This window comes from Balaenoptera musculus, chromosome 1 (assembly GCF_009873245.2).
Source record: "Balaenoptera musculus isolate JJ_BM4_2016_0621 chromosome 1, mBalMus1.pri.v3, whole genome shotgun sequence".
Classification (NCBI taxonomy): Eukaryota; Metazoa; Chordata; class Mammalia; order Artiodactyla; family Balaenopteridae; genus Balaenoptera; species Balaenoptera musculus.
In genome coordinates, this window is record NC_045785.1 from 88,026,430 (window position 1) to 88,048,683 (window position 22,254).

At 34.2% G+C, this 22,254-nt stretch overlaps 1 protein-coding gene across 3 annotated transcripts in view; it reads left to right on the plus strand.

The window, feature by feature from the left end:
• The window catches only part of AGL (amylo-alpha-1, 6-glucosidase, 4-alpha-glucanotransferase), a 100,358-nt gene that overhangs the window by 36,396 nt on the left and 41,708 nt on the right, over positions 1–22,254 (plus strand). For all 3 annotated transcript variants that reach the window (XM_036839782.1, XM_036839696.1, XM_036839604.1), the window contains exons 5-20: positions 349–552; positions 7,273–7,454; positions 7,619–7,730; positions 11,172–11,295; positions 11,634–11,736; positions 11,832–11,929; positions 12,583–12,722; positions 13,768–13,955; positions 15,684–15,807; positions 16,398–16,561; positions 16,842–16,943; positions 17,058–17,213; positions 17,307–17,457; positions 19,633–19,757; positions 19,847–19,959; positions 20,078–20,212. In XM_036839782.1, the coding sequence (XP_036695677.1) occupies positions 349–552; positions 7,273–7,454; positions 7,619–7,730; positions 11,172–11,295; positions 11,634–11,736; positions 11,832–11,929; positions 12,583–12,722; positions 13,768–13,955; positions 15,684–15,807; positions 16,398–16,561; positions 16,842–16,943; positions 17,058–17,213; positions 17,307–17,457; positions 19,633–19,757; positions 19,847–19,959; positions 20,078–20,212 (2,221 nt within the window). The remainder of the gene's footprint in view (positions 1–348; positions 553–7,272; positions 7,455–7,618; positions 7,731–11,171; positions 11,296–11,633; positions 11,737–11,831; positions 11,930–12,582; positions 12,723–13,767; positions 13,956–15,683; positions 15,808–16,397; positions 16,562–16,841; positions 16,944–17,057; positions 17,214–17,306; positions 17,458–19,632; positions 19,758–19,846; positions 19,960–20,077; positions 20,213–22,254) is intronic.

Sequence of the window (22,254 nt, forward strand, 5' to 3'; positions counted from 1 at the left end):
TGATAAACTTGCATAGGATATATTTTCTACATATAAATATATCAATTCAAGAAATATAAATTGAACCCCTAATGGTAACTAGGCATTGTGTGTGATTTTTTTCAAATACATCATCTCATTATCCCTATCTTGCATATGAGGACACTGATAATCCTGAAAGATTTAAGTAGACTTGCTTGAAGTCACTTGTGGTACAGCTAGGATTTAAACCCAAGTCTTTAACCCCTTCTCTGGTAGCATGGTTGCCTTGCCATTTAGAATTACTTATGGAAGTTTAATCTTACGTTTTGCTTAGTTTTAGGTATGTTTTTTCTTATAGTGGTCTTTGTTTATTTTCTTGTGTTGCAGGCTACAACATGATTCATTTTACCCCACTGCAGACTCTTGGACTATCTAGGTCATCCTATTCCCTTGCTGATCAGTTAGAATTAAATCCTGATTTTTCAAGACCTAATAAAAAGTACACCTGGACTGATGTTGGACAGCTAGTGGAAAAATTGAAAAAGGAATGGAATATTCTTTGTATTACTGATGTTGTCTACAATCATACTGGTATGAGCTTCATTAACTACTTCTATTAATTTTAATGAGAATATTATATTCTAATTATTTCATTCCTTGCTGTTTTATATAACATAAATTTTGAAAACACAACTGATGATTAGGTGTCCTTCAATTTTAAAATCACTTTATACAGTACCACTTTTTTTCTTTCAAAGAAAACAGTGTTAGTTGAAGATATAATCAATTTGTAAGTATTTTACATGTGATGATTATAAAAACAGGAGTGTGATCATAGAAAAGACCACATATTTCAATTTACAGTATTAATACTTTACAGACCAACTAATGAATCCTATATAGCCATAGCTCTGGTACTATAGCATATATTTGAAAAAACTGAGTGGTGTTATTTGAAGAGAAAATTATTGGTAAATTCTTAGAACTTAAATTTGAAAATTTTATCTTTTACATGTTAAAAGATATTATTAAAGTTAACCTGTTTTGGCTCCCAGGATTTCTTACCAGTATACAATTCTATAAAAATGTATCAGAGGTTTCCAGATGGTGATCCTCAGGAAATGACTGCTTCCATCAGCTATCAGAGTAACTGGGTCTGGAGAAGCCTCTGGCCCTGATCAGCTTTCAGTTTAACCCAGTGTACCTTGCAGATGCTCTTTTCTGTTTGCCACGATGTAGAAAAGTCAGGAAACCACTGATTTACATATGTAAACAACAGGAATTCCAGGTGGTACAAAACATTTAACAACAACAACAACAATCTCTGGTGTGTGTGTCATAAAATTGTTTTCCAAGTAACCATAGGAACTATGAAGATGTTCAAAAGCTCAAAGATTTGGTTCATCAATATAGATAATAATCTCTAATGATAATAGTAAACAATCAAAGTTAGGCAAAGAAATAGGAACATTCTAAAATTTGTTGTTTCTGCATGCGCCTGGAAACTAAGCATCAGGGTCCACAGTGAAAACTGCCTAATGTCTAAGAATTCAGTATTCTTCGCTTGAAAATTTGACGTTATTGACAACTACTTTGACATCTTTAATACTATTCACATCAAATTTATCAAACCACATAATGGCAGTGTACGAATTATGATATGGCTTAGGCAGCTGTAACAAAAAGACAGAAAAATATAGTGACTTAAGATTTAAATTATACTTATTTCTTATAAAAGATTAAGTAGGCATTCCAAGACTGGTGTGGTAGCCAACCCACGATAGGGAACTGAGTTCTTTCTCTCATGCTGCTCTGCTGGCTCCAGTACTTTGCTTCCATCTCTCAATCAAATATGGCCCCTCCATTTCCTTATATCACCTCTACCCAGTGGCAATGAGGAAAGGGAAGTAATGTCTTTTAAGGGCATGATCTGGTGTATATATCCCTTCTGCTCACATTGCACCAGATAGGATTTTGTCTTTTGTCACACCTAGCTATAAAGGAGCTTGCAGTGTAGTATTTTGTTTGTCAGCCATGTCTATCACTGAACCTTGAGAGTTCTGTTACTAAAGGAACAAAGGGAGTATAAGGTTTGGAGTACAGTCACAGACTCTGTCAGAGACTGTATTTTCTAAAGCATTTGAGAAATTCTATGTAATATAAAAGAAGTGAAAGTTGCTTCCACCTTGCATGGAAAGTGTTGCGTATCATAATGTCCTTTCTATGAAATAGGTTTTCATTAAAAAGTTACTATCCAGGGAAAGTCAGCTTCCAGAATGGCACTGTTAAGGGCTTCACAGACCCTCTACCCTTTAAAACAGCTATAACTGATGAGTATTATTTTTAAAAAACTAAAGTCTCCGAAAATTGTCCTAAGGGCATTCAGCATACGGAGAGACATTTGTTCAAGGATATCTACTAAACCTCAGAAAGAATAGTGAGAGTCTGTGACATCTGAACCACAACCTGCCCCTCCCTCCCTACCCTTCCCCAGTCAGAGTGGTGATAGGTCTGTTCCTAGCAGGTGCTGCCAAGGACACCAGGCTCCCTTTCTCCCTGGCTCCCAGTCTAGGGCTGTGGTTGAAAGGGGCAGGCTTCCAGCGTTTCTCATTCCCCCCTTTCAGCACTATGTTAGGGAAACTATTCTAGGCAAGAGCAGATGAGAGGCCTGGGGCTCCCTTCCTCCACCCAGCCCCCACTCAGAGAGAGAACGTTCTACTTCATGCATGGCAGGTCAAGAATACTGGACCCTTGCCCCAGCTTGCTTGTGGGGTCGGGGTTCCACACCTGGAGAGGAAAGCCAAGAAAACCAGAGGCTCCTATCCCTGCCACCACTGGTGGAGCAGTGACACAGGTGTTCTGCCCAGGGGAAGAGATGTGCAGTGAGAACAGAGTAAGAATGGAACTGACTTCATTTGGTACATAGCATGGGAAAGTTCAAGCCTGTGAGCACTGTTGAAAACAACAGAGACTTTGGTGGTAAACAGTCCAAAGGAGGCTGGTATCTTCATGAGAGCAGCATGCTAAACCATAGGCCAGCTACTGGTCTAACAGAGAGAACCAGGGAAAGAGACAGCTAACAAGAGCCTTCTTGGGGTCAGAACAAGCCTCAAAGACAGGCCTCAAAGACTACCCATGCCAAGGGACCCAAATTTAATTGGATCATATTGTGGTGCAATTTATGCTCCAGAATATTATCAAAAATAATAGCACAGTCAGCCTGAGTAACAGCTCAGGAGAGAAATAGCTGAGTGTGATACCAACAGAAGCAGACAGCTTAACAGATTTCAGGGAAAAAGACACTTAAGAGAGCCCTGCTAAAAACCACCGTCACCCCAGGCTGACTACCTGTGGCCAAGGCTGCACCCTCTGAGTCGCAACATCAGGGTCTGCACACTGTGGGGGAAATAGACTTCCCTAAAATAGTCCAGACAAGTCACAAGCCAGCAACCAAAAAGACCTGGAGGGGATGGGATCAGTATCCAGATTTGCTACAATAATTATCTAAATCACCAATACTCAACAAAAAATTGAGACATGTAAAGAAACAGCAAAGTGTAGCCCTTACGCAAGAAAAAAACAGGCAACAGAAATCACCTTTGAGAAGTCGTAGATGTCATATTTGAAATAGACTTTAAAGCAAGTATTATAAATGTATTTAAAGAATTAAAGGAAACCAAATTAAAGCAGTAAAAGAAAATATGATGATGATAGCCCATCAAAGAGGGAATATCATAAATAGAAATGTTTTAAAAGAGCCAAATGAGAATTCTGGAGTTGAAAAGTAAATAACCAAAATGAGAAATTTCATTAGAGCTGTTCAGCAGTATGTTTGAGTTGAAAGAAGAAAGGGTTAGTGAGCAGTGACTATGCAATCTAAAGAACAGAGGGAAAAAAGATAAAAATGAACAGATTTTCAGTGAAATGTGGGACATGGAAACACCAGAAGGAGAGGAAAGAATGGAAAAAAATACTTGAAGAAATAATGGCTGAAAACCTCCCAACCTCCAACATTAATTTACACATCCTAAAACTCAGGGACCTCCAGATAGCATAAACAAAAGAGAGCTACACTCAGACACATCACAGTAAACATTTTGAAAGCCAAAGATTTAGGGAATCTTGAAAGTAATGTCTTGAAAGGCAGAGATTATCAGAGTCAATTAAAAAATAAATAAATAAAACAAGATCCAAATACATGCTGTCTACATGCCACACACTTTAAATTCAAAGATACAGGTAGGTTGACAGTAAAAGGATGGAAAAAGATAAACCTGAACTGGTTAGTTTAGGAGTTCCCTCTCTGACTGCTGCTGAGATGGCTCAGCCTTGGGCATACACAAGGTCTTCCAGACTTCCAGAGGTGAATGTGATTTATTTTTAAGGCTGGCTTCCTAGAAGTCACCCTGGGTCGGAGTGTACTTCGTTGTTCACTCGGTGTGCCTGCCTCTCCCAGAATGAAACTAACCCCAGACTGGGAGGTAAGGGGAGAGGGTATCTCCTATCTTGGCCACACCTGCCTGGAGTAGAGCAATGGGGTAGAGCTTCCGTAACACGTGGTTGGTCGGGTGGGATAAGGGAGCAGGTTGTGGTTCAAGTGCCACAGACTCTTGCTATTCTTACTAAGAATTAGTAGATTTTCTTGAATAAATGTTTCTCCATGTGCCAGATGCCCTTAGGACAATTTCCAGAGTCTTTCTTTACTGTGCTACTCTGGAAGTCCATCTTTCATTTTTAATTTTGATATGTATTAAGACATAGTTTGGAGTTTAACTCCTCTTTCATATAGAATTAGAAAAAATACTTTTATTACCTAATGTTTAGAATTCTTTCATTTTACACTTGATTTTGTTTCATAAAATTGAGATAAGAAACAAAGTTTCAGGATTTTACCATGTAAAAAGTTGGGGTTGCCTTAGTATTTACTCTTAATAAACGAAAATCCAAATTGGATATATGGATGACATTGACATATATATCATGACATTTTTCTCTTATATAATCTTGAATTTCAGTGACTACGATGATAAATCTTGGGAAAACTATCTTGATTCAAATTTGGAGAATTATCAATTTAACTTTTATTACAACATCTCTGCTTCTTATGTATTCTGTCTATTAAATAAATACTAAGTAAATCAATGACTTACTAAATGATTTATCATATAAGTGAAACTAAAAATAATAATGATTTTAAAACTCTGTAAGGATTGTAATGGTTCTCAGCTGAGTGAACAAGGCATGACCACATTCATCTCAGCCATAGAGCAAAATGGTTAGACTGCAGATTCTGAAGAGACTTGCCCAGTTCTTTTCCTGGCTGTGTGACTTTTGCTGAGGTACTTATCTCAGTCCCTCATCTGTCAAAGGAACATAATAGTATGTCCTATATCATTTGGAAGGGCATGAGGGTTAATAAATTAATGCACTTAACAGTTCCTGGCATATGGTAGGTATTGAATAATTGTTACTACTTTCATGTACATTAACCACTCCTGAGCATGAATTTACAGGGCATTAGTCCATTTTAAAGATAAGCAAAATGTGTCTAGCTTTTATTTGTTTATTAATAAATTAAAACAAATTATCTCCAATGTTGTAAACACTTGAAATACCTTGCAAAACTCCTGATTCTGATTCTGAATTTACTGATACAAATGGGTAATAAGATACAAGCTACACCCTTGTTCTTTGAGTATATTTCTTTTAGCAGTTTCTCAGCCTCACTTTTATCTGTTTTATCGAAACAATATATCTTATTAACCTTTCAAGGTTAGCTATACAAAGAGGTTGCCTATGAGAGAACTGAGTTTTCTTCCATCAGGATTGTCTAAGCAAAATTAAAAACAAAAACAAACAAACAAAAAAACCCTTTCTAGAATGAAGGCTCCATGAGCTCCTGAACCTTGCTCCCTTATTTGCTACAGAATATCTAACTCTCAGAACAGTGCCTGGGATATATGACGCTTTCAGTGTAGATATATGTGGACCTATGAATGGATTTTGAGTTAACATGCTGTCCCCAGGCAGTGCTATCATCACATGCTTGGGTAGATGTGCCTGGGCCTCAGCTGGAGTCTGGGCCAGTTTGAGAGATGTACTGAGAAGAGTGGGTGTGATGAGTAAGGGCATGTTGAAGGAAAGAGAAGGACTAAAATGTAGCAAACCTCCCTCCAGGGTTTAGGGGAGATGAGAAGGAAAAAAGAGGGCATAAAAGAGAGAAGCAAAAATTTAAAGCAACCAAGATAACGACACCTTTTGTAAATCAAGGAAGAGGTCTTTTGTAAATCAAGGAAGGACTAATCAGTAATGACAAATGTAGAGATTGAAAGTGATGAAAATGAGAAAGTAACACTAAATTTCATGATTAGGAGGCTGGAGTAATCTCGGTGGAGCACTGGCTGTAGAAGCAGATTGTAGCGGGAGAAAGAATGAGTGTGGGGAGAAAGTGAAAGCGGTAGATACGGGTTGGATTTTCAAGACGTTTGGTCTCAATACTAATAGACCCTGCAGAACTTAGAGAAATAACTGCGTTTAAATAAGGTGTGTGTTTGTAATCTTAACTTTGGGGAGATACAAGCATATTTAAAGATCTAGAGGAAGGAATCTCACCTCCCTCCCCCCCTCAAAAGAAAAAAAAACCCACAGGAATACATGATATATAGGAAAAAAAGATATAAATGACATTTTGCGTTCTAAGGATAGGTAAGAGACAGAACCTAGAGCTTAGGTGGGGCCGAAGGAGGGCCCTGTCACTCAGGAGACGAGAAGTAAAAAGGAGAAGCTCCTGGGGAAAGTAAATGTTGGGGGGCTCTTCTGCCCTAGAACCTAACAGCCAGACACTGAAAAGCCTAAACCAGAGTTGAAGATACAGGTACTTTCTGCTTTAATGAGGCCAGAGGACTTGAAGCAGGGCAAAAGCCCACTCTGCCTTAACGGAAAAGATGTCCTTTAGGCTTAGAAGGAGCATTCCAAAATATAGTTCACCCAAGGACCATCAAAAGAGGCCAAGGACAAGACCCTTCTTAACTCCCACTGCAACAGTAAACAATTTATACAATGGCATTAATAAATGTGTTGATCCTATTTACTATCAATTAAAAACTCTTACAACAGAAAAGAAAAATGTATGGTGAAATAGATGATAGGATACCACAACCAAAAAATTGTTTTTATACTACAATATCATTATAAAATATTGATATCTAATATATAAGAAAATGAGTGATAGATGTTGATATTTTATTTTACCTTTAAACTTAACTTCAGTTTAATTACATGATATTCCTTTATGTTTCCTTTTTCTTTAAGCTGCTAAAAGTAGTTGGCTCCAGGAACATCCAGAAAGTGCATATAACCTTGTGAATTCCCCACACTTAAAACCTGCCTGGGTCTTAGACAGAGCACTTTGGCATTTATCCTGTGACGTTGCAGAAGGGAAATACAAAGAAAGAGGAGTAGCTGCTTTGATTGAAAATGATCATCAAATGAATGTCAGTATGTATAGAGGAATACCACACTAAAACAATAGCAGAATTTCTAAAATGTAAAGTAAATGTGTGGTTGAAAATCATTTAGAACCTGTCTTTTAATATGCTAAATAATGTTTAGTAAAAAGATTTTAAATGTGTATATTTTAACTATTGATATTTTTCAGTGCATTCGAAAAATAATTTGGGAGGATATTTTCCCAAAGATCCATCTCTGGGAATTTTTCCAAGTAGATGTTGACAAAGCAGTTGAACAATTTAGAGGACTTCTTACACAAGGTACAGGATATACACTAGAATGTTTCTATCGATTTTAAGAAATTTAATATTACTCTTGAAGCGATAACTCTTCTCTTGGTTAACACATTATTAAATCTGTTATTATTATATGATATTTGTATTGTTTTTGATGCTCTAAAACTATGATTCTGGAAGCTATCTTAGAGTTAGCAGAGATATCTAAAGGGCGTGTCATAATACATAATTATTTCCCTCGGGGACTGTTTCTTACATTGATTCCTTAGCACAATGCTCAGAATACCGTAGAGCTCAATATGTATTTGTTAAATGCATGAATGGCAGGTAAGTAGAGCAGAGTATTTCAGCTGCCAAAGACTCAAAACAGGCTTTGAAACTGAGAGATGTTAAGTCTTCTATTGGCTAACGTAGGAATCTTAACTGAGGTAGAGGGGCTTCTAGCTGATGGTGCCTACCATTAAGGCTACCTAGCCACTAGTGAGACTGACTCAGGTACTAGCCAGTAGCAAAGATAAAGAAACTGATCTTCAGTTTAGGACATAATTAACCTTAAGAAGTTAATCATTGTGTCCCTGACAAAGTAAGATAGAAAAAAACATGCTGAAAGAGAAATTAGGGGTTTTAGGAGGCAAATAAGAAAAATTATAAAGAATGTATCTACAATTAGTATAGGACAACCTAACAGCAAGGATCTTTGATGGCTAGAAATCCTCTTCCTCATCCAGAAACTAGAGCTTGCGTAGGGCCCAGAAATACTGCCTTCAAAGTAGAAGTCAGTATGACCTGAGGCCCAGGAAGCTTAGGGTCAGATTCACTCTCTCAACTTTCACAATTGTGTAACATCTTAATATATGAATTTTTTATATTAACTTTCCTTCATGTTTTATTTTACTGAAGAGCCTCCATCTTCCCTCTGATGTTTATAAGCTGTATTATTTATTTGCAGTAATGTGCAAAAATATAATAAATGGAATGTGTGACTTCCTCTCCCCCGAAACCTACTTATTAGAAGGAACTATCAATTAATAATTTCTTGTGTTTCTTTTCAGACTCTTTTTTTTTTTTTTTTAATGCTATTCTTGTCTGCTTACATTCTTTTTTTTTTTTTTTAATGTATGTATGTATGTATGGCTGTGTTGGGTCTTCGTTTCTGTGCAAGGGCTTTCTCTAGTTGTGGCAAGCGGGGGCCACTCTTCATAGTGGTGCGGGGGCCACTCTTCATCGCGGTGCGCGGGCCTCTCATTGCCAAGCACAGGCTCCAGACGCGCAGGCTCAGTAATTGTGGCTCACGGGCCGAGTTGCTCCGCGGCATGTGGGATCTTCCCAGACCAGGGCTCGAACCCGCATCCCCTGCATTGGCAGGCAGATTCTCAACCACTGCGCCACCAGGGAAGCCCCAGACTCTTTTTGAAAGAAATTCAAATTTTATCTAATTAGATATATATAAATTATATTCATAAGTTTTATATTTATATCTATTTTATACACACACAAATAAAACTATAGCATATGGACTGTTTAACAACTTGTTATTTTAGTTGACAGCATGATCTTATTACAGCTAATTATTTCTTTTAACCTCTAGATAGCAATACACTGTTTTAGAGTACTTGAATTTCTTTAGCCTTTTAGATAGATTATTTGCAGTTCATTTCTCATTCATTCAATACGTATTTACTGAATCAGCTGTTATGTGAAAGGCACTCTTCCAGACGTGGGGATTCAATGGTGAACATAGTAGCGAGCCCTTGCCCTAGGGGAATTTATATTCTTATAAGCAGTACTATAGAAAATATATCCTTGTACATGTCATCTTTACTTGCTATGTGAGTAAATCTGTAGGACAAATTGTTAGACATAGAATTCATGGGTCAAAGGGTATACAGATTTCATGATAAATTTATGATAGATATTGTCAAATTGCTTTTCAACACAAGTTGTACCAGTTTACATTATCACTAATTATACCATCACCAACATTAGATACCATTAATCTTTATAATCTTTGTCAATAAGGGAAAATATTCATTATTTTAATTTACATTTCTTTGCTTATTAGTGAAATATCTTTTCACATGTTAATTAGCCATTTATAGTTCTTCCATTAATTCCCTGTTAATGTTCTTTCCCTATTTTTCTACTGGGTTGTTTGTCTTTTTCATATTGACTTATTATTCTTTGTGATTCCTTATTATAGTGGCCTCAAATATATCCTCCTAGTATGCTGTTGATCTTTTAACTCTTGTTTATGGTGGTTTTTTTCCCCAATGTAACCAAATTTGTTGATCTTTTCTTTTATGGCTTCTGATTTCACATTGTACCTAGACCTTCAAACAGCAATCTATGTTTTCTTCTGATAATCTTATTTATGTTTTACTTTTAAATATTTAGTACACCTGGAATTTATATAAAGAAGATATTTAACTTTATTCTTATTTTTAAAAATGATATTGAGTTGATAATTCATCCTTTTACACTGATTTGGGGTACCACCATAATACTTCATAATGTATAATCATACACTAAATATACATGGACCTGTTAGCTGTGCTATTCCGGTGATCTGTCTTTTAGTCTACCAGTACTAAAGACTGTTTTATAATGTACACCGATTGTGTAGCTTTTTCTATTTTTTAAACACTTCTTGGCATTTTTCATGTATGTTATTCATCTAGATTAACCTCAGAAACTACATATTAAAATCTATTTAGTTTTTATCTTAGTTTGTTTGGGCCTTTATAAGCCATTGCAAAATCTCTTTAGAATAAGCCAGGTATTAATTAATATAAAATCAAACCCAGTGGAAGCAATTCTGCACCAATACCTGATTTATTAAGAACAAGTTCCAGAAGAAGAGTGAAAATTCCCCCCACAAAATGTTTATTACTTTTTTCATTTTTTATTATTATATAAGAATATGCTTGTTGATGAAAAGGAAAACAGTATAAAAACAAACCTGTGTGCTTCTTTCAGAGAAAGTCAGGTTGTTAATATGACTTACTTTTTAGAATAGAAAGCAATCTTTGAGGAAAAAAAAGTCCTAATGTTAATGTATTTGGTAGCACCTGTGAAGAAAACTTGTACCATCAACATCCTTAATGCCCTAAAGAATGTATAGAATAACTGAATGCCAACTGAGGTAGAAAGATGGGACTGAGGTTGAACTGGTAGGAATTGCTGTGTTTTTCTTTTATAGTGTTTTTGGGTTTTTTTTCCTCAATCAGTCAGTCTCTCTCTCTCTCTCTCTCTGTCTTTTCTTCCGTGTGTGTGTGTGTGTGTGTGCGCGCGTGTGTGTTAGATGGTGTGCAGGAGGATGGACAGGGAGGTAGGAAGGATGTTTATGAAATAAACATATGTTTTATTTTCCAAGAAAAAACTATACACTAAAAATTTGAAATCAGTAACAGTTATAATCTCCTTATGCATATCTGCGTTTAAGATATAATATTTTCTTTCTTTCAGAAAATAGGAAAACAACAAAGCCTGATCCAAAACAACACCTTAAGATTATTCAGGATCCTGAATACAGACGACTTGGCTGTACTGTAGATATGAACGTTGCACTAGCAACTTTCATACCACATGAGTATGTTTTATATTTTACTACATATTAAAGAGTAATATTACTTGTAAACCTTTATGGATAGTATTATTTTCATGCTATTGTTAAAAGCCTGAATAGAAAATAAAGTAATTCACCATAATTCTACTACTTCAAATGCATGACATTTCCCCCCTTGTCTGTGTGCCGGTCCGTGTTCCTATACATAAACGTAAAAATGTATACAATTGGAAAACTTCTTCAGCCATAATTAAGATCCTGATGAATATATTTAAAGTTTCTATGACCATTATTAGAAAATTTTTAAATGTAGAATTTGTAAAACCATTAAATAATGTTTGTATTGCTTTATCTGCTTCAAGTAATGGGCCAGCCGCAATTAACGAATGCTGCAGTTGGTTCCAGAAGAGAATTGAGGAATTAAATTCAGAGAAGCATCAACTCGTGAACTATCATCAGGAACAGGTTTTACCTACTTCTTTTGAACTGCTATTTTTCTTTGAGTGTTAATACTGTGTTTTGTGGTTGTCATTGATGTAATATAATTTCACGTTTTCTAGGCGGTTAATTGCATTTTGGGAAATGTGTTTTATGAACGACTGGCTGGCCATGGTCCTAAACTAGGACCTGTCACTAGAGAACATCCTTTGGTTACCAGGTATTCCATTTTTGTTTTCTTCTCATTAAAGGTTAAAAATTGAAAATTGTATTAAACTCTTCAAATTAACCTAAATGTTTCCTTTAATGTGTGACTCAGTACATTTCTTAAATTGAAATAGAAGTTTTGATCTGGTACCTAAGCTTAATATTAATTAATTTTGTTAGGCAAATCTTTAGTTAGAGAAACTATCATTATTATGAACCAATTTATAATCATTTACATTCATGTTTCTGGAGGACTGCATACTTACTAATAAATTCAACGTTAATCAAATTAAGCAAGCATTTAGCTCCTTATACTTTAAGTAATGTACAACATAGATTAGGCAACTGAAGTGTAGTAAAAACCTTTGCAAAATAATGTTAGTACCTCAGTGATTTTCGTAGTAATTTTATGAGATTTTTTAAGTTATTATTTAGAATGTTAATCAGATATTCTATAATACTAACTCAGTTTCTCAAATCCTACTAGATTTACTCAAAATGTCTACTGATGATTTTTTTTACCTATATTGCAGTTTATTTCCCATAAATGGTGTCAAACTAATCTTTTCTATTCTATTCACTAGGGAAGAAGTTTAATAGTGCTAATTCACATTCTCTCCAAAGAGTTTCTCTGTATGGATTTCATACTTAATTGTATCTCCCTAGATATTTTACTTTCCCTTTTGAAGAAACGTCCCTCTCCACAGAAGAATCTATGATTCATGTCCCAAATAAAGCTTGTTTTCTGATGGCACATAATGGATGGGTAATGGCAGATGATCCCCTTCGAAACTTTGCTGAACCAGGTATATTATTTTTGTTAACTTCTCTATGCATAGGGAAATAGAAGTTCGTGGCAAGCTCAAAATATAAATTGTTTATTGATTTTTTCCTCCCACTATGCTAGTGTTTTTAAAACTATTTCATTACAGATGCCAGAGGTGCATACAGTTTGAGTGAGAAGAGAAGGGATTGATAGGATGGGATTCACCTTCTTCTTTTCCCTCCTTTCCCTTTCTAGCCCTTATCTCCTCAAACAGAATAGCTTTTATATATCTATTTTATATTGTGGTCCTGCCTAAAAGTTTATTTGGGCAACAATTTATTGCATTTTTAAAAGACATTTGAAACCTCTATTATTACAACTATTTACTATAAGAGATATTTTCACTCATTAGCCAGAGGAGTATTTAAGGTATTTGAATGGCAGTTAAACTAGAAACCAATTGTTTTTAGATTCCCTCTCACTTAATACTAGCATCTTATTTTTCTACATCTGTTTCATTGCCAGGAAGAATTTTGCAGGGACCTATCAATATATTTATTTTTTAACATTTTAGAATTAGAAGCCTGTTTTAATGACATTAAATTTAATTCAGAAATCTCATTTTAAAAAAAAAAAAGAGTGTAGCTTTGGATTTAAGTATCTCTGCCCTCTCCTTTCTAACCATTCTACATGAAAAAGGACATTCTGCTCTACACCATGGATTTAATGTAACCTATTGCCGAAAATTGGTAGCAAGGTGGAGATGGAGCTTTAAATGTTTTTGGTGGAACTATAGCTTTAAAGGCCTACTATTATTGTTTTCTTTCAAGAGGTAACTTAAATTTTTGCCATTAAGCACACATTTTTAGAAGAGACAATAAGGTACAATTTTAGCAAAATAGATATGAGATCCAAATTACTATTAACTTTAAAAAATTTTACCCCATGCCATTTTAGATGTAATTTTAACCTATATATGGTTTGTGTTAGAAATAGTAAATGTGTTTTAAAAACAAGTTTTTCCTTGGAGTAAATGTTTTCATTTTGTTTCTCAAACCATTGAAAGCAAACTCCTTTCTTAACAGGTTCAGATGTTTATCTAAGGAGAGAACTTATTTGCTGGGGAGACAGTGTTAAATTACGCTATGGGAAAAAACCAGAGGACTGTCCTTATCTCTGGGCACACATGAAAAAATACACTGAAATAACTGCGACTTATTTCCAGGGAGTCCGTCTTGATAACTGTCACTCAACACCTCTTCATGTAGCCGAGGTACATAAAAACAATTCATCTACATTAAGAAAAGAAATTCAGTATTCTTTCCTAGCTTTCCTTAAATAGAGTATACAAATATATGCTTCCTTTTGCTAGTTGGATACCAACATTGATTTGGTGGTAGTATTTAACACTTGCATAATTTGCATAATTCTGACAATTTTTTGATGCAGCTGTTATGGAGTACTGGGCTATAAAATGTTTGAGTTAATATTTTTATTTTAAGTTAGGGAAGTACATTATATTGTCTCTGATAATACACATACAACCATATTGCTGTATATATATTATTAAAATATTATTCATATTTTAATGTTAATATTTTAACAGAATTAATCTTATTAATATTTTAATATATAAATATTAATTTGTCTTATTCTTGTTATTTTTAGGTTGCTTTCAATACATGAGTAGCCACTGTGAAGTTGCATAGCTTATTTCACATTACAGTGATTATTTAAACCCTAACATTACAGCATATTGAAACTATTTTAGCCTCATTGATTCAATTTTTATTAATTGTTATAAAAATGTAAATGTAAACATAAAAGTTTTCTATTCCTCTTTGGGTTTTTTACAGTAACTTAAGCAATGCCAACACTTATAGCATTATCTTTTACATTTACAGCTTTGTAAACACTTCAAATTTTCATTCTGTTTATAAGATCTTTGATAGTTTTCTAGTCACAAGTTAGTGTTCTTTGGAAATGTGTGCTTATCTGAAAAACATCTATTTCTATACTTTTAAAGCAGTATTATAATGTATATGTTTCAAGTCCTGTGATGAAAAATTGATTTGATTTGGAAGAATTTAATGAACATTAATTAGTTAAGGTAGTAGACATTTTTTAGCTTCAAAAAATGGCAGAGGTTTTTTTGTGTGTGCCTTTATAGCAACATCAAAAAAAAAATACACTTTTAAGATTGTTATAACATTATGGAAAAACTTAGAATATTAAAATTTAATTTGCTTAATTTTAAGTTACATAATCCTCTAGGATCTTACCTGATACAATTTCAAGATTTTATTAGTCTTTGTGGAAATGTTATGTTAAAAAAAACTTTTTGGAACTGATCTGATTAAGAGTTTTGGGGAATTCCCTAGTGGTCCAGTAGTTAGGACTCAGTGCTTTCACTTCAATGGCCCGAGTTCTGTCCCTGGTCGGGGAACTAAGATACCGCAAGCTGCAAAGCATGGCCAAAAGAAAAAGTTTATTATCATCTGTAGGAAAAACTGGTTTCAGTCTGGTCAGACCTAATCTTTGCAATAGCTAAATGATTCAGCAGTAGGGAATTTATCATGAATAGCTTAGTCAAGTGCCTGGAAATTAATAGTCTGATTAGAGGTATTAAAAACAAACATAAAATGGGGGGAAATCTTAGCAGAACTGCAGTGCTATGGTTTACATTTTTTAATGTGACACTAACATTTTTCTTCTTCCTTTTTTCCTCCCCCTTGTGTCCCTGTATCTGCAAAATCTAATCTTCCTTTTTAACTGTTATACTGTCTTTATAAATTCTCTTGTTTCCTGTATGTATCGGTCTGTTTTATGTTTTCTTACATATGCACAATGACTTTATTTGGAAATTCTTCTTGGATTTCCATTTTGTCTTGCTACATGATATTTTCCTTTGTCAAATCCATGCCTAATCTTGCCTCCTCTCCTTCCCCTGCACCATCTTGCTTTTCTTTTTCTGTTACATTTGTGACTGTGCTTTTTGCAGTACATGTTGGATGCTGCTAGGAAATTGCAACCCAATTTATATGTAGTAGCTGAACTGTTCACAGGAAGTGAAGACCTGGACAATATCTTTGTTACTAGACTGGGCATTAGTTCCTTAATAAGAGGTAGGCTTATTGAAAGTGTTTTTCCCATCTAAAGCTTTAGTTTTTGTTTAAGTAGATTAAAAGGCATTTAATAGCTTTATATACAGCATTTAATAATGTTCAACATAGTTACTGTTCTTTTAAATATTCTACTCAAAATTGCCTAGTATAACTTAGTCTGTTTTCATCAGTAAAAATTTCCACTTTGGGGTAAAATATCTCACTTTAACTTGAAAGAGCAGTGGAATGAACTGATGATTCATGAACAAAACCATTTTTTTGGTTGTTGAAAGTACACAAATCTGTTTTTCATCTCCTACCTGCCTATATGATATTACTCTTTAGATTCTTCTCCATGGATTTTATATAACCAACATCCTAATAAACAACATATGTTCCCTTTTACCTGCATGAACCATTTCTCTGGTTAAGTTACAGAGAAGACTTTTTTGTCATTTAAACTAATGGACATTTGTTTAAATGTTTAAAGCAGTTTTATTTTTTATAATATTTATGTGGTCTTTTTTTGAAAGTCAGTCATGATACGAAATCTAATCTCTTCTTGGACATTGATAATGAAGATTGTTAAAATATTCTGTAATACCTTGCAGAGGCAATGAGTGCATGTGACAGTCACGAAGAGGGCAGATTAGTTTACCGATATGGAGGAGAACCTGTTGGATCCTTCGTTCAACCCTGTTTGAGGCCTTTAATGCCAGCTATTGCACATGCCCTGTTTATGGATATTACCCATGATAATGAGTGTCCTATTGTGGTAAGCATCTAACGTGTTTCTTGTATTTACTGATTTTGCTAAATGTTTTGATATTTAGTTCCCTGCTATTTCGTGGTAGTAATATCCACAAAACTTCAAAATAGTGCCTTAGTGATTGTGATACAAAGGTTTTTGAGCGTTTTGTTATTTGTTTTAAAGCAAATGAATGTATCTTATCAAATGTATTTATGCACTTTTACTTCATTATGCTATAGGATGGCACTTTGCATTTGAAAGAAAATAAACTTTTGGGTTTTTTTGTTTTTTTATTGTTTTCTAGCATAGGTCAGCATATGATGCTCTCCCAAGTTCCACGATTGTTTCTATGGCATGTTGTGCTAGTGGAAGTACTAAGGGCTATGACGAATTAGTGCCTCATCAGGTTTGTTTATGTGTTGTTTTTTAAAATCCACAAGGCCAAAAACTTTGATCATTTTTGCCAAAAGTTCTCATTGTAATTAAAATGTACACATGGCTAAGTTTTAATTTTGTTCAGATTTCAGTAGTTTCTGAAGAACGGTTTTACGCTAAGTGGAATCCTGAAGCATCACCATCCAGTATCGGTGAAGTTAATTTCCAAAGTGGCATCATTGCGGCCAGGTGTGCCATCAATAAACTTCACCAAGAGCTTGGAGCCAGGGGTTTTATTCAGGCAAGAAACTAAATTTTCTAGGTTTCTTTCTTAAGGTTCAATTTTAGAGTCTTCCCAATTTGAGCACTAATGTGTTTTCTCTTTTTTTCTCAGGTGTATGTGGATCAAGTTGACGAAGACATAGTGGCAGTAACAAGACACTCACCTAGTATCCATCAATCCGTTGTATCTGTGTCTAGAACTGCTTTCAGGAATCCCAAGACTTCATTTTACAGCAAGGAAGTGCCTCAAATGTGCATCCCTGGTAATGTGATCTAAAAAGTGTCATTGTGATTATATTGTTAAATTGTTAATAATAATAATAAATATTATTAAATTGTTGTTACATATCGTATATATTGTAACACAGTGCAAGTGTAGATGTAGTTGAGAAAAAGAATTAGAAATTTTTGATAGCTTATGTTTTTGCTACATGGAACAAAACCTGGAAATACTCTCAAATGTTAACATTTTTTGAGTTGTGAAGTGATTTTGTTTTCATCCTAATACATTCCCTTATCTCCCAATTTGTATAAAATGAACATGTATTTCTTCTATACCCAGGAAAATATATATGTATGTTCATGTGTTTGTATATATGTATGTACATATATTCATGTGTGTCCAAGTGTTTTTATGTATGTGTATACATGTATTTACATACATAAACCAAAATGGAAAGTAGTTTAATATTTAAGGCTCTTTATAATCCATCCTCACCTACCTTCCTGGCCCTGTGTCACTCCACTGTTTTAACCAAATAGATATTTTCACTGTTCCCCAAGTAGTCTTACTTCCACTTATTTATGAATTCTTTACATCTTTCAAGGACTAAAGTTTCACCTCCTTTGAGAAGCTTTCTCTAAGTACTCAGTGAACTCTCTGTCCTCTGAACATAAAGTAATTATAGTCTCTCTATATCATTCTAACACTTAGTTATAAAATACATCCTTGAGATATATCCTTAGTATTGCTTGATTTTTTTCTAGACATGTGTATTTCATTTCCTTCCTTATTATTATATATAATATATTATGGCATAACATGCTCCTGTGCATACAGCAGCTGTCCAAGTCTGTTGATTAATTGAGTGAATGAAGATTCTCATAAAAATCATCATACTCTATATTGGTTGCTAGTTGCTAAGTATTCATAACTCCCATTTTTAGAAATTATCAACTTGAATGGTTTCAGAGTTAAATGTTTATTACTTTTTTTGACTATTCACAAGTTTATATTCAGTAATCTTATTTGGTTGTTGCTAATGTACATATATAGTTTTACATGGCTGCACTCAGTGTATATGGTAGTATCTCAGGGGTGTTTTTTTTTTTTTTGATCAGTGATCATCCTTAAAAGATTTTCCATTTTATCAGTCCACAAAATTGTGATTTTCATTATGTTAAATATTTCATATTTTATGTTAGTATTCCATTTTTAATATTTTGGGGTATGTTTAGCAGTGTTCTTTAAGATTTGAATATACACTAGGAATAATTCTTTTTCTTTTGAACAATTTTCTTAGTATATATTTCCAGAAGTAGATTTCTGGATCAAAAAGTCTTTCATTGTCAGATTAATGGCTTAAAGTTCAAATTATTTAAATAATAACGTTGCAGTTTTATATATCCTTTGGTCCAGCAATTCTATTCCCAGGTATATATCTGAGAAACTCTTCTGCATTTCCATTAGGAAATATGCACAGAAATATTTATTGTAACATTATTTATAGTAGAGAAAAACAATAACAATGTTAATAAAATGAATGCATTTTGGTATATTCATACAGTGGAATACTATCTGGCATTTGAAATAAATGAGGTAGAGCTAATCTATATTAGCTGAACAAACCTAAAAAAAAATACAGTGTTGTTCAATAGAAAGGAAGTTGCAGAAATGTATATGTAACTTGAATCCACTTAAATAAACTTGGACATATGGAGAATAGTATATGTTGCTTAGGGAAACATACACATGTAGTAAAAATGCACAGGATCAATGAACCCCAGCCTTCAGGTAGTGGTTACCTCTGAAGGGGGAGAAAGGGTACACAGGGACTTCAGTTGGATCTGGAATGTTTTCTTAAGCGAGGTAGAGAGACCTGGGTGTTTTAAATTTTTCCCTATTTTTTCTATCTTTGAAATATTCCATTTTTTAAATGTAAGCCTTTCAAGTGATCTACTTTCTCTCCACTCAATATTAGGAAGGTTATACATTGTTCCCCAGAGCTAAGCCATTATTCCTTGATGGGATCTCTTTTCAAATAAAGCTTTGTTAATTAAGTTGTGACTTGGGTAGAATTATCTACTTTCAGACTGTTTTTTTTTTTTAATTAACTGATATTTCATATTCAACTTTAAGTGATTTAAAACCCCTTTACCAATTCTTAATTTCAGATGGTTTAATATGAAATTTTGTTAAAGTTTTTATATATTCCTAGGCAAAATTGAAGAAGTAGTTCTTGAAGCTAGAACTGTTGAGAGAAATACGGAACCTTATAGGAAGGATGCTAATTCAATCAATGGACTGCCAAATGTCACAGTAGAAATTAGAGAACATATTCAGGTATTTGGGACTCTCTTCCCACTACTGTATTTAACATTTTAAGGACATTAGAATTATCTATTGAAAGGTTTAATATTATTTTTTTCAAGCTTAATGAAAGTAAAATTGTTAAACAAGCTGGAATTACCACAAAAGGACCCAATGAATTTATTCAAGAAATAGAATTTGAAAATTTGTCTCCTGGAAGTGTTATTATATTCAGGTATGTTACTTAGAGTTCAAACTGTTAACTTTACTTATATTTAAAGTGTTTTACATATCCTGTTAATTTTGAATAAATTACTCCTAAAAATTAACTATATTTTAATTAATGTTTTCAGAGTTAGTCTTGATCCACATGCACAAGCTGCTGTTGGAATTCTTCGAAATCATCTGACACAGTTCAGTCCTCATTTTAAATCTGGGAGTCTTGCTGTTGACAACACAGATCCTATATTAAAAATTCCTTTTGCTTCGTAAGTATGCCTTATTTTATGGAGATTTGCACTTTAATAACTGATAAGTTACCACAAGCCTGATTTAAGTAGTTTTAAGAGTCCTGTATATCCTTGTTGCTTAAAGGATAGTCTAAGGACCAGGAGTATTTTCATCACTTAGTGTTAACATTTTGTCCTGTTGCTTGTGCCTGTGTATGCATGCATGCTCTCTTACTCATACACTCCCAGATAGATAGATAGATAGATAGATAGACATGTATACATATATACGCTATACATATTTGTCTATCTCTATATATACACGTCTCTATACACATATACACAGTTTTTCTGAGCTATTTGAGACTAAGTTGCATACATCATACTTCTTACCACTTAATTTATTTAATGTCAATGCATTATTCTAATATATAGCTATACCATAATTTATTTCATCAGTCTACATTTTTTGGACAGCTGAATTGCTCCCAATTATTCCCTATTATGTATGTCTTTGTACATTCATCTTTGCATAAATCCTTAGTTATTCCTTTACTAATCATGCCCTTGCTAGGTGGTGCCATATAGTACTAAAGAGTATGGGTTTTGAAATTTAAGGCTGGGTTTAACTCCAGCTTCACCACTGTCAGTATGATCTTGGACAAATTATTTATACTTTCTTCATCTCAGTTTCCTCATCTGGACAATGGGGCTTATAGTAGTTCCTACCTCTTAGATTTTGTAAGGATTAAATAGGATAATGCATATAAAGCACTTAATACAATTCATGGCACATAACGAATGCTCAATATATGTTTGATATCATGAGTACTAGGATAATTTCCAGGGTTGGAATTTCTGAGTTAGACTGTCTGTATATATGAGGCTTTTAATACTGCCAAATCCACTCCAGAAAGATTATATTAATTAATATTTTCAGCTCTATGTAAAAGAGTCTAATATCCCACATCCTTACTAATACCGAGTATATATTATTCTAATGTAATGTTTAAGAGCGTAGAGGATGCGAAATTGAGTCCAATTTCAGACTCTTAGCTGTAAGAAGTAAGACCTTGGGCAAGTTACCTAAGAGATATAATTACAGTGACTCGCAGAATAGTGTTTGACACAGGGTGAGTGATCAGTCAGTGTTAGCTATTATTAGTCAAATTGGTAAATATAAAATACTTTAAAATGATATCTCAATTTATTTTAATATTAAGCTAATTTTTTTGTTCATCAGCCATTTGTATTTATTTGGTGATATGTCATTTTACATATTAGCTCATTTTTCTGTTCTGTTCAATTGTTTTTGTTGTTTTTTAAGAGCTTTTATTAATAAGGATATTAACTCTTAATTCAAACCACACTTAGTAGTTACATTCTAAAAAAAAATCTGTGATGAAGCAGTTTTGTGTTTCTACGGAATGTTTATAAAATGCACATTCCTCATCAGAGCTACTCAGATTATTTTGGGACAAGATCAAGAAATCTGCACTTTAATATGCTTTCCAGGTGATTCTTATGCAAGGAGTTCACTGGCTACATCTTGAAAAACATTGCACTAGAATGGAGTTGGTACTGAGGCTACCGATAGATTTGACTCACTCTTGACTCACAAATTGCAGAGGAAGGGTCAGTCCCAGCTGGGAGGAGGGAGGCTAGCAAAGACAGAGGGAACAAAGCACAGCTGACAATTTTCTAAGCTGAGACAGAACTAAAAGAGAAAGAAGGGAGTACATTCAAGAGGATATGTATTCAGTTATATAAAATGAAATTACCTGAGCAGTTAGAAGTGCAAGAAAAGAAAGTAGGGTTTCAGTTGCATTCAGGTGTAGTCATTTACACAATCTCACTGCTAACTGGACAAAGGGAAGCCAAGGCGATGATAGTTAAACACTTCCTTCTGCTCATTAGCAAGAAACATCTTTATCTAAGAAAATCTGGTTTCTTAAACAACCAAGCTGAAGGGTAATGCAACCTTAGGAGCGGAAAGGAGAAAAGGAGAGGAATGTAGCAGTAGAGTAACACATGATTTCCTAGGTGGTTAACTGTGACCTTTGATTATCCTTTTATTGGTC